The sequence below is a fragment of the Lepus europaeus genome, chromosome 12, assembly GCF_033115175.1.
Source record: "Lepus europaeus isolate LE1 chromosome 12, mLepTim1.pri, whole genome shotgun sequence".
Taxonomy (NCBI): Eukaryota; Metazoa; Chordata; class Mammalia; order Lagomorpha; family Leporidae; genus Lepus; species Lepus europaeus.
This window is the reverse complement of record NC_084838.1, coordinates 42,326,096-42,339,065: the sequence shown is the minus strand read 5'-3', so window position 1 is coordinate 42,339,065 and position 12,970 is coordinate 42,326,096. Positions and strand designations below refer to the sequence as shown.

General features: G+C 41.5%; 1 protein-coding gene across 3 annotated transcripts in view; it reads right to left on the bottom strand.

The window, feature by feature from the left end:
• The window catches only part of RIGI (RNA sensor RIG-I), a 72,100-nt gene that overhangs the window by 26,910 nt on the left and 32,220 nt on the right, over positions 1-12,970 (bottom strand). For all 3 annotated transcript variants that reach the window (XM_062208105.1, XM_062208103.1, XM_062208104.1), the window contains 5 exons: positions 10,856-11,018; positions 9,158-9,262; positions 6,104-6,261; positions 4,650-4,785; positions 1,613-1,761 (listed from right to left, as the gene is read on the bottom strand). In XM_062208105.1, coding sequence (XP_062064089.1) covers positions 1,613-1,761; positions 4,650-4,785; positions 6,104-6,261; positions 9,158-9,262; positions 10,856-11,018 — 711 coding nt within the window. The remainder of the gene's footprint in view (positions 1-1,612; positions 1,762-4,649; positions 4,786-6,103; positions 6,262-9,157; positions 9,263-10,855; positions 11,019-12,970) is intronic.

The window sequence follows — 12,970 nt, the reverse complement described above, 5'->3', positions numbered from 1 at the left end:
AAGGAAGCCCTCAATGATCTCCATCTCCTGATTCAGATCCCTGTGTGATCCCCTCCCTTTGAGTATGAGCTCGACTTACTAACTAGCTACTAATGAATACAATACAATAGACACGATGTGATGTTATTTTCAAGATGAACTTATAACTGTGGCTTTCAAACTCAACTCTTTGTCCCTCAATCTCTCTTGGAGCACTGACTCTAGGGAAAGCCAGCTGCCTTATTGCAGGCAGCCCCGAGGAGAAGCTCACTTGAGTGAACTTGGGAGCATATCTTCTGAGGCCTGCCGACAGCCCTGTGAAGTGAGCTGGAAAGCTGATCTTCCCAAGGCAAGCCTTGAGGTGACTACAGCCATGGGCAACAATTTGATTACAGCCGCAGGAGAGGCCCTGAGTCAGAAACACACAATTGTTTCCAAATGCGTGACCCTTGGATGTTGTAATAGAGGTTTGTTGTTTCCAGACTCTAAATTGTGGGTAAAGTGTTACTCAGCAGTACATAAATAATACAGAACCCCTACATCAATGAAGACTATACTACAGTCATGGACTAGAACACTCAGTATTGATGTCATTTTCCCCTAGTTTTGGCTACAGATTAAATACAGTGCTAAACAAAATCCCAGCAAACTTTTTCATATATGTAGATGAGCTGCTTCTAAAATGTGTACGAAAAAGCAATGAAATGTAACTAAAATAAAAAGCTGGAAGATTCATGCTACTCTGTTTCAAGACTCACTATAAAGCTATGGTTATCAATACAGAGTGGAATGGGCAAAAGGATAAGTGTATAGTTAAATGGAACAGAGTCCAGAAACAGATCCATGCAAATACACTCACATGATTTTTCTAATGTTACAAAAGCAATTCAATGAAGTAGATAGTCTTATCAACATACAGTGCTGGCAAATTATATGTCTAAATGCACAAAGAAAAAAATGCATCTCAACACATACCTCACCCTTTATACAAAAATTCATTCAAAGTAGATTATAGACCTAAATGTAAAACTATAAAACTTCTATCAGGATCCCGGGTAAACAGCATTCTTAGCTATGATATCACAGGCAAAATCAAGAAAAACTGATACATTGGACTCTGTCAAAATTTAAAACTTTCAATCTGTTAAGGGCCAAAAGATAATTGTAAATCACACTTCTGACAGAGATTTCTCTTTCAGAATATAAGCAGAACTCTCCAAAATTCACCCACTAAATGATAACCCACTCACTTAACAATGGGTAATAAAGATCCAGACCCCTCGCCAAAGGAGACATAGACAAGCTAGTGAGAATGTGATAGAAGCGCAGTCACATCAGTCATTAATGAGATGCGAAGTAAATAAAGGCTGGTGACATACATCACACACCCACGGAACGGTTAGAAATGAAAATCTTGAGAACCAGTACAGAAGGAGGATGATGTGCTTGCTCTACAGGTGCGTAAACTAGGGTGACTAAGACGATGAATACTAGTGCAAGGACAAACAAATATAATCAGAACACAGTGAGGACCCAGAAACAAACCCACACATGCAGAGCAGCAAGAAACACACAGTCTTTCCAACAAGCGGTACTGGGTCAATTTGTTCTCCAGAAGGAAAACAAGGCTTACGTCCACAAGGGCTCTGGTTTTCACGAACAGAATGGTTTTGGTCTCTGGATTGACGTGGTACTCTTCTTGTAAAATGAGGTACAGGTCTTTGAGTTTAGGATTCTCATTGCTGGGATCCATGGAAACTTTTTCTAGTTCCTGCACCTTTCCTGTAAATGGGGAACATTTTACAAATACTTGTGATTTCTAAAAATCTAGAATGTGCTGTGACCTTTATAGTTCAATCAATCTCTCAATCTTTGACTATAATTTTCTAAGTTACAACTACCAACAGATACAACTTTCACTAGAGTAAATGTCAATATCAAAACACAAAGCATATACATCCTTTAAATTTCAATACTTCTACATTTAGGAATTTGAGCCAAAACTAAATTTATAAAATTATGAGATATCTCCAAGGATGTCCATTGTAATAGTGCTTAGAATATGAAAAACAAAAGAAAAATACTCCACAAATAGGAAAATAATTCAATAGATTAAGGGTCATGAATTTAATATTAAAACAATTGGGCTTGCCAGCGCCGCGGCTCACTAGGCTAATCCTCCGCATGTGGTGCCGGTACCCCGGGTTCTAGTCCTGGTTGGGGCGCCAGATTCTGTCCCGGTTGCTCCTCTTCCAGTCCAGCTCTCTGCTGTGGCCTGGGAAGGCAGTGGAGGATGGCCCAAGTGCTTGGGCCCTGCACCCGCATGGGAGACCAGGAGGAAGCGCCTGGCTCCTGGCTCCTGGCTTCGGATCGGCACAGTGCGCCAGTTGTAGCAGCCATTTGGGGGGGGGGTGTGAACCAATGGAAGGAAGACCATTCTCTCTGTCTCTCTCACTATCTAACTCTGCCTGTCAAAAAAAAAAAAAAAAAAAAACCCACACCAATTTGGCTGTTACAATAGATAACGGACCTAATATATATGCTGATATAGAAAAGTCTCAGATATCATAAGCAAAAAGTCAAAATATAGGACAATGTATTCATTATGATTCCATCTTTGAAAACATTCTAGAGCCAGATCATACCAGAGTGGGAGAGTCCATTATTAAATTTCCAAGAGTTACGTGAGCCAGTTTCAAACGGATTGAAAACTTAATTATATAATTACATATTATATAAAATATATAATTATATATTAAATATAATTATATAAATTACATAAAATATAAAATTTAATTAACTTGTAATTCAGCAACTCACATTAAAAACAAATGTAATAAGTAGCCCCAACTCAGTACTTCCTTTTATTACTTTTCACTATATCTATACTTTTGTGGTTATTTACTTCTATTGTTCTTGCATGGCAGAAATTACACTGAACAATGTGTACTACTGATCATGTTTTTTATATCAGCTGAAGGACATCATAATGGTGGCTTAAAATTAACCAGAATGGAAGTTTTTATCCCATGGAAATCAAGAGAACACTAAAAATCAGTACTTGATTTTCTGTTTTGTTGACAGTCTAGACTAATGAAAGTGATGAGAATAATGCAGATAGCTATTCCATTGCAAATAACATGAAAAGTGAGGAAATATTCTCCCAATGTTTGAAAAACTGTTATCCAAGTTGCTCATAGCATCAACAAATGATGCTCCAAAATATCTTTTATTTTCCTTTTACTCCTAATATTAATAAAAATACATACCAACCTCCATATCAGTACTATATTTGTCAACTGCAACCATAAAATGGCTATGGATACAAAAGTTCTGAAAAAAACCACCAGAAGCATTTTACAAGGGGTCTTCAAGAAGTTCATGGAAATGTATATTCTGAGAAAACTGCATGTATTTTTTTAAATACTTAACTTATTTGCAAGGCAGAGTGACAGGGAGAGAGAGAGAGAGATCATCCATACTCTGGTTTACCCACTAAATGGCTATAACAGCCAGACCTGGGCCAGGCCAACATCAGGAGCCTAGAATTCCATCCGAGTCTCCCACATGAATGGCAGGAGCCCAAGCACTTGACCATCTTCTGTTGCTTTCTCAGCCACATTAGCAGTGAGCTGGATGGGAAGTGGAGCCACTGGGACTTGTACTGGTGCTCCTATATGGAATGTTGGCATTGCAGGTGAAGTTAACCCACTGTGTCACAATGCCAGCCCCAACTGCATTTAAACTGGATTTAAAACATTTTTCGTTAAATTTTTATTTAAATTTAAATTTTTTCTTTAAATTTTTATATTTTATTTGAAGGGCAATGAGATCGCTGGTCCATTGGTTCACTCCCCAAATACCCTCAGACAGCTGGGGGTGGGCCAGGTCAAAGCCAGGAACTGGAAACTCAATCCAGGTCTCCCACGGTTTGGCAGAGACCCAACTACGTGAGCCATCACTACAGCCTCCCAGGGTCTGCAACAGTAGGAAGTTGGGATTGGCAGCAGAGCCAGGACTCAAACAAACCCAGGCACTCTGATATGGGATGCAGGTGTCCCAAGAGGCATCTTAAATGCTACACCAAATGCCTATACTTTTGAAAAAATTTCTCCATGAATTTTCTGAAGTATCCTTACATAAAAGTCACTTGGATACATGAAATTTATAATAAAGAGTATTACATTTTTTATTATTTGTAAAGCATGTGTTATATATCCTCTATGTCAATAAAATTTATAATTAAATTATATACTTAGATACACACACATTATTTCCACTAATAGCTGACTGCATGTAAGTATAGTAAATGCTTCAGAATAAGCAACAAAACAAAACAAAACAAAAAATTACCTCTGTGAAAAGGAAATCGAGAGGAGGAGAAATAAAAACTTATTTTCATTTAGTATCTTTCCATATTTTTGCTAGTCTGAAGGAGTGGGATTATGGGTCATTTTGGTTTTCTTCATATAACAATATATAAATAATTTTATGCCATTAAAACATCTTTTAATGTTTTAATAAAATTCCTGAAAGTTTTTTCCGAAGAATGCTACTACTGATGAACTACATGGGAAGCACCCTTCTTCCCACCAGGAAACGGTCAAAGTAACTGTCCTCAGCTGCAGGTGCCAGCTCCAACAGCTGCTTCCTCTGAAAGCCCCACCCACCTTCAAATCTCCGGGTAAGATCTTGTTCCGTCTCATCAAATCCTGCTGCTCTGACATCGTTGAAGAAATTGTTCAAGTAATCCAGGGCATCTTTCATTTGGGCGTGCTCACTGATAATGAGGGCATCATTATACTTCTGTATAAAATGAAAACTGAGATTCAGTATGTCTCATGTAGTCCCGGGCTTCAGTTCAATTAGCTATACTTAAAACAGAGTTAATTTTTAGAAAGCTTCTCAAGTCTATTTCAACTCGGGTTTGTTGTTGTTGTTGAAGATGAATAGCCTCTATTGGTTCCATGATAAAACCTTTGAATCAAATACTGCTTTAAAAAATCTTAGCCAGAGGCCGGCGCCGTGGCTCAACAGGCTAATCCTCCGCCTTGCGGCGCCGGCACACTGGGTTCTAGTCCCGGTCAGGGCACAGATCCTGTCCCGGTTGCCCCTCTTCCAGGCCAGCTCTCTGCTGTGGCCAGGGAGTGCAGTGGAGGATGGCCCAAGTGCTTGGGCTCTGCACCCCATGGGAGACCAGGAGAAGCACCTGGCTCCTGCCATCGGAACAGCGCGGTGTGCCGGCCGCAGCGCGCTACCGCGGCGGCCATTGGAGGGTGAACCAACGGCAAAAGGAAGACCTTTCTCTCTGTCTCTCTCTCACTGTCCACTCTGCCTGTCAAAAATTTAAAAAAAAAAAAAAATCTTAGCCAGAAATGTTGATTAATTACAATCACTTTGGATTTTAGAGCTCTATCTAGCAAGAAAGATACATGGAAACTCATGTCAAAGACTTAAAGACAGCAACAAAAACAAATCGATTTCCACATCTCCCTGCCTTATAATTCAGACTCAACTAAATTCTTTATACATAGGATGCAATTACTAAATAGTAAACACTTTTCATAATGATGGCACTCGCCATCTACAGCCAAGTTCAACTGAGCTCACTAAAATTCTACAAATGCCTGCTAATTGAATGCATTTTAAAATATTTTCAATGGCACAATAAGCAGAGGTTGTTACTGCTGTTCCCTAACTTTTTGGTTAACCAGAGACTCTGGATTTATTTACCAAAGAGAAGGAACATACACTTCCCAGAAATGGCAGCAGGACTCAATGCCTGAACTTTAAAACTGGCTGTCATTGGTCACACACCAAGAGTTTTGTCTGTCAGCATCAGATTTTGCTAACCATGTTACTTATGGGAATATAGGAGGCATGGCATAGAATCTGAGCCTTTCTTCCAGTTCTGTTGTCTTTAGGGTTAAGCGTCAGTAAACAAATTAAGACAATGTTAATAGGACAACTCTAGGAGTTTGCTTATAAGAACTTTCTGGAAAGGTTCCTAAATGAGCTCTTAGAGACAAAATGAGAAGTTGATGTTCTCTCAGCTGCCACAGTGCAGCTCCTCTGTTTGTGTCTAGCCTTTTAAAATAAAATATTTTGTAAAAAAGTAACATACCCGCAAATGGGAAGTGTACAAATATAGCGCTTTACAGATCCTGCTCTCTTCGTCTTTGTCTGGCAGCTGAAATGTCCTGCACGCTTTATGGACTTCGACAATCCACTGTTCGTATTTCTGTGTTCCAAATTCCCGGTTCTGGATCTGAGATAAGTTTTCTGGGGGGAAAAAAAGTTTTTCATCATGCTGTTGCTTAACCATTTAAGGTTCTAAACACACCTCACCCTCGTATTTCCTTTCCCAGCCTCTGTGAACAGGGATTTCTTCCTGATATAGTCTGATTTTTCAGAAGTGTATCTGTGTCTAGAGGATTATTTACTAAATGCTTACTATGTGCCAAAAATCAGGTCCTGCCCTCACATTTTATTTAATGTTCACAACCTCATGAGGTAGATATTACATTTTACAGACAAAGAGACAAGTTCAGAAAAGCTAAATAATTTACCCAAAGTCACACAGCTAGTATGTGGAAGGAAGATAATAATTCAAACCTAGAGTGTCTGATGCCCAGTCTCTATTGGTTCTATGAGCACACAAAACCAAAGCAATCCAGAGAAAAGATAACAGACATGAATGGGGGGGGGGGGGGAAGCAAATAAATGAAGAAAAAGAAAGAAAATTTTTCTTTTAAAAAATGAAGAAACAATGAGTACAAAAACAACTTTCAAGAGTGTCATCAAAGCAAGACCTTTAAAACAGGGGACTCAGGATTCGACGAGGCCTAGTACTGTGACTTTAGGCCATCTGATCTCCAGCGAAGCACTCACAGGGCAGGCGCTACAAAGTCACTTGCCACGGACACAACTGTAGGTGAGCATCTCCTAAATATCAACAGGTGGATGAAAAAAAATGGAAGAACTGCTGTGGTTTGGGCTCTGTGTAGGGGGCTCAGGCTAAGATGATGAAAATGCAGCTCTGGCCTCAAGTAGCTTAGTCTGTGAGTTACGCTGTTCCTTAAGGAGAGCAAAGTACAGTAAAATTCAGGGGTAAGAGCTGTATTTCTGGGTTAATAAGAAGAACCAGACAGGGTACCCAAACAAACAGCATTAACATGATAGCCCTGGCTACAAATGAGGTAGCCAACTGTAAACTAAATGGACCAACAGTATTTATTGAACTTGGGTAGGTATGAAAATAACCTAAGCAATTTGGAAATGAGCAGTTGATAGGATTTGAACTGGCAAAATGGTAGAGGTAGGGTTCACCTGAGATGAGAATAAGAAAGTAGAAATTCATGTGACTCTATCGCTACCTCCCCCATCAGACCCTGTGATCTTGCTGAAAAGCAGACTAATCCATCTGGCTCTGGGATCTGCCTCTGCCTTCTAATTGCCATCTCTAGCCGCTCTCCCTCCTGCATTTCACAAGGCTAACAGAAGTCCCTACACTCTTGCTAGTCTCCTGGCCTTTGCACATGCAGTGAAACACATCTTAACACCACTACCTGTCTACCTCCAGCTGCTTTATTATTGTTGTTGTTATTATCATCTAACCTGGGCTTTACCATTAGACTGGAAATCCCACAAGGACAGGAGGTGTGTCTCAAGTCCATGCTGTAATTCCCATCACCTACCATATTGCCTAGCAATAAATGAATGAACAGATATGTTCAAAGAACTGCTACATCAAGTACTCCATGTAGAGAAGATAGAATTGGAAAGATAAGCAGAACCTGATTGTTCAGGCACAACTCACACTGTCAAGTTAGAGGACTTAAAGATTATCCTGCAAGCAAAGAATTTTAAGCAGGGTATTTAGATAATAAAACTGATATTTCAAGAAGACTAACCAGTTAATGGGGAAGACCAATGGAAGAGATGGAAAATCAGGCTATTGAAATAGGTCCTAACTTAAGCTTGGAAAGAAAAGAGAAAAAGCAAAGTAAGTATGAGGGAAGGAGAGACACTATAAATTCAACATCTTCAAAATTCTAAACTCCCCTTGTACTTGCCAAAGCTTCTCCCTGCTGTGGCAGTACAACCTACCAGCATACACACAGGTGCCCAAACTAGAAGTGCAGGTGGAGGTTACCTCCCCTCTTCCCTCCCTCCCTGCCCCTCAAATCCAGTTACCCATTCAATCTCAGCACTGCAATGAAAGCACCTTGCACATGCCTCCTACCCTTCTCCAACCCATCTGAACTACCCATCCTCCCTTTCATGAGCTGCCTCCCTTACCACATCACCAAACAGTTTAAAATCTTCAGTTTCTTTACATCACTCTTTGTGCAAAATTCAAACCCAGGGTGGCACACCAGGGCCTTCCTATGTAACCCCCACTTCTCTTCTGATTTCGTTCCTTTTCACTCTACACACAGTAGGATTCCCAAACAATGCTTGCCGCTTCTGCAACTCCCAGCTTCACTCTCCTTTTTGCCTTCTCTCCTTTCAACCTCACTTGACCTTTCAAGGTTTGTTTCACAAGCATCAGCTGCCCCAGAAAGTTTTTTGTACAACACAGTCTAGGACAAAGTCCCCACACACTACCATAGTAGGCAGCGTGTGGGTGCCCTGCCAAATGGAAACTTTCTGCATCAGATTCCTGTTATGTCATTATGAGTTTCTTACGGGGAGGGACTAAGTCTTTAACCTTAATATTTCCATTACCTAACATGATAAATATTTAGTGAATGAAGAAATAAAAAGGGGAAGGAGAGAACTTGGTGACTGTACAAGGACATTTCAAAAGAATAAAGAATCGAAGATTGATTACCCCCCAGGTTGGAATCTGAACCAGTAGAGGAATGGTGGTTTCATTCATATAAATATAGGCGTCAGCTAATTTGGAAGCTCTAGAAAATGATGACCTCATCTAAATACATACATCTAGATAAATTTACTTTGGATTTTAAGAGAAAAAAAATAACTGAGAATAAAGAAGGGCTTACAAGGACCCTGAATAACCTATAATCAGGAAAGTCAATCACTGATTATTGCTTTGACATTGGCTGAACCAAGAACACAAAACGACATTAATGAACAATATATGGCTTTCCCAAGTGCTGAGGACACAGAATATGGGATTTATGTAACTGAGAATTGGAGTGGAACTCACCCAGTTCTTCAAAGACGCCCTTTGCCAGACTTTCTGTCTCTCTCATCAGCTGCGATATGATGCATTTAAATCCATTGGTAGTCCGTGATTCTACTCTCCTGGAAACTAGAGCCAAAGGAAAGTAAGTATATTTCGGGAAGGATGGGTTGTAGTTCAAAGTAGATCTCTCCAAACCTTTCTCTGCCACTGTTACCTCCTCCGGACACCCTGAGGCCCCCAGCTCACATTCAAGTGGTCTATATGGCAAACCAAATGCTCACAAACCTCAAAATCAACCCCCACTGCTTACTGCACTGATCCTGACATCTTTTTCACAATCTAGGGTGTTTGTTTCTTTATGATTTGTTTATTTATTTGAAAGGCACAGTTACAGAGAGAGAAGGGAGAGGGAGGGGGAGAAGAGAGAGAGAGAAACACACATGGATCTTCTATCCGCTTGTTCACTCCCCAACTGGTCAGTCCGAAGCCAGGAGCTTCTTCCGGGTCTCCCACATGGGTAAGAGGGTCCAAGTACTTCTTGGGTCATCTTCCACTGCTTTCCCAGGGGCATCAGCAGGGAGCTGGATGGGAAGTGGGGCAGCGGGGACTCAAAGCAGCTAATCTTACTTCTCACTCTGGCTTTCCTGTGACCTTGTCTGTGCTCTAGTATTCTCCTCTCCCCAAACAACCCTCAAGAGTGTTCACGATGATACCATCATCCATTTCTGTACACTTTCAGCAAAAACTTATTAACTGCCTATCACGTACCCTGACACAGTGCCTGTTAAAAAGAGCACATTGTGTACTCTATAAAGGTCTGTTTTTAATGAAGAGAAAGATCATAACCACACCAGACTCAAGGTGTTCTGGAACACTACAAAAGGAATGTCTAATTCTCTGGGGGAGACAGTGTTGCATAACATGGGAGGAAGAAAGGAGGCAGCCAGATCTGTCATTTTTAGCGAGAGAAAGCACATGGTACGTAGAGGAGCCCAGGGGAATGCAACGCATTTGAACTTCTGGAATCGGGGAGGACCCGAAGCCCAGGGGGATGGATCACAGGGTATTTATACGTGATACTAAAACACGTTTGGGCACTTTCTTGAAACTCCTTATAGGCAGTTGCCCAAATACGACTTAGTCATGCTCCTGCCTCTTTCACGTACATTTGTTCTGCCTTAGGGTCATATAAGTGGCTTGTTACTCAGAGAGAAGGATGAAGTCACACCTGTCTTCTGGACTCCCTTCTGCTCACAGGGTTGGGATAACAATGACGTCAGTAAACGTTCACTAGTCAATCTTACTTTCAAACACCATATCCTGATCTTTTGGGACAAGACAGGATGAATTCAGAGACTGCTGTTTCAATTACAAGAATGGTGACTGACTACACAGCATCTGCCTCAGATGTGGAGCACAGGGAAGGACTGGGCCAGTCCTTGGTCATCTGTATGCTTAACTTTCCTTAGCACTTCTTTATAAGTGCTTTATAGAACTTAAGCATAGGAACACTGGCTCCTTACAGGCCACTTCTGACATTGGCCCATTGCCTGAGAAGAGAGTTCAGTTAGGGAGAGATACTGAACGTGTCACAATTTCCCAACTTTGGGCCAAATGTTTTCTATTAAACAGAGAGAAAGTCAAAGTTCAGTGTTCCCCTAACTGGCTCAGGACCAGGAGTAGCAGAGAATGAAGGCCTTGTTACTGGATCTCACTTACTTTTCTGGGGCGTATAAACAATTTCTTGCAGTTCCTCCAGATTCTCTTTGACCGTTGCTATCACTGATGCATCAAGAGAAGCACAGAGCTTGCAGATATAATCCACGGCTTCATCTGTGTTTTTGGCATCCCCAACACCAACAGAGGCAGTCATCCCAATGACCTATAAGAAACATTCCAAGGTATTCGATGTCTGAGAAATAGTGCTGTGTCCACAGCCTCTTGAGGAATTCTTTCCTGCTGGGAGTAGGGTTTCTGTTTTGCTTTCTTTTTCACTAACTTCAGATAGAAGCATACTGTTGTTTTTTCCTGACATTCTCAGGGATATTGCAAATGGAAAATCAAAGTACTAAGTGCAAGAGTCACAATTCATCAGCTAAACAAATCAGCAGAGAAGCGGAGAGAGAAAGCCCATCCAGGACAGGCTGCTAGTTCTCAACTCTCACATCCTTCACAGCATGGAGAGCACCACGCTGAAAAGGAAAGAACAGCAGACACATTTCCCGGGTGTCTCAGCTGTGTCACAGCCTCCGCCGTGTCAGGCTGTGTGTCGGACAGATATCTTCATCTCTCCCTAAAGCCGGGAAACTGTTTAAAATGGCAGGTGTCTGCACTTGGGAAGATGGCATTTGTAAAGATTTAGCATAATGGCCACCTAATAAATATTCATTTCTTTCACCAATAACTACTCAGTAATTGTTGAATAATTGACCCACCAGCAAGTAATCTAGTTTACCCCAATTTTATTCCAGAAGAAAAAACTAATACACATGATTGCCTTTTTTTTTTTTTTTTTTTTGATCTGCAGGTACCTTACAGAATTTCTTCTAACCTATGCTTCCTAAATTGATAATTATTGGAGCTGGAGAACTGTACACAAATGTGTAGACTGATATGCCATAAATTCATGATTTCCAACTTCACCTGGGCCCTCAATATGACCAACAAATCTTCAATGTATTCGTCTCGGTTCTTCCTCTCCACCCTTCCCAAGCTTCCCACCTCCTTCCAATATTGAGAATTTTCAGCAATTCATCTACATCTCCCATACTCAAGAGAAGGGAGGATTTACACACCAGAGATTCCACATCCCTTCCTGTGCCCATCAAAGAGCATCTATCTTAATTGGCTCTTCTTGCCTCTTCCCTGAGGATGCCAAAGATGGTGCACTTCCCCTAGTCTGATAACACTCATCTACTTGCCTGCATCTCCCATACCATCTGGTGTCTCCAGGCATGTTGCTCTATCAATCATTTCCTTCTCCTATTCAGCCTTGCTACTCCCTACCTCACAATCTACCCTCAAGTAATCCTGAAGAGTTTCAAGACTGTAGAGCACACCACACTCTTTGGTACTTCTGTGCCTCTAGACAAACAGCACCCTCTTACTGCAAACCATCCAGCTATCCACCAGGAAAACTCCTGTTAACTTTGGCCCAAGCTAACTTCTGTTAGATGTTGCCTTACTTTCATTGCACACATAGGAATGCTTTCACTTAGATTCTGACTGTGCTCTTGCCCTGCCTCTACAGCAGGCCTGTGATATAACTCATCCTTGCCCAGCTCCCTATGAAATTCAAGCTGTCTGAGGGAAAAGCTATGTCTTTTTACACTTGTATCCCCAGTGCCTGGCACAGTGCAAGGCACATGGAGGTTTACAATACACACGATCAGTCCTCTGTACCCACAGGTTCTGTATCTATGGATTCAACCAACCACAACTTGAAAATGTTAAAAACAAAGCTGTACATGTACTGAACATGTACAAACCTTCCCCTTATCATTACTCCCTAAACAATACAGTACAGCAACTACTAGTATAACCTTTGCATTCTGGGACCAGCACCGTGGCTCACTTGGCTAATCCTCCGCCTGCAGCGCCAGAATCCCATATGGGCCCTGGGTTCTAGTCCCAGTTGCTCATCTTCCAGTCTAGTTCTCTGCTGTGGCCCAGGAGGGCAATGGAGGATGGCCCAAGTGCTTGGGCCCTGCACCCACATGGGAGACCAGGAAAAAGCACCTGGCTCTTGGCTTCAGATTGGCGCAGCGCGCCGGCTGTAGCGGCCATTTTGGGGGGTGAACCAACGGAAGGAAGACCTTTCTCTCCATCTCTCCC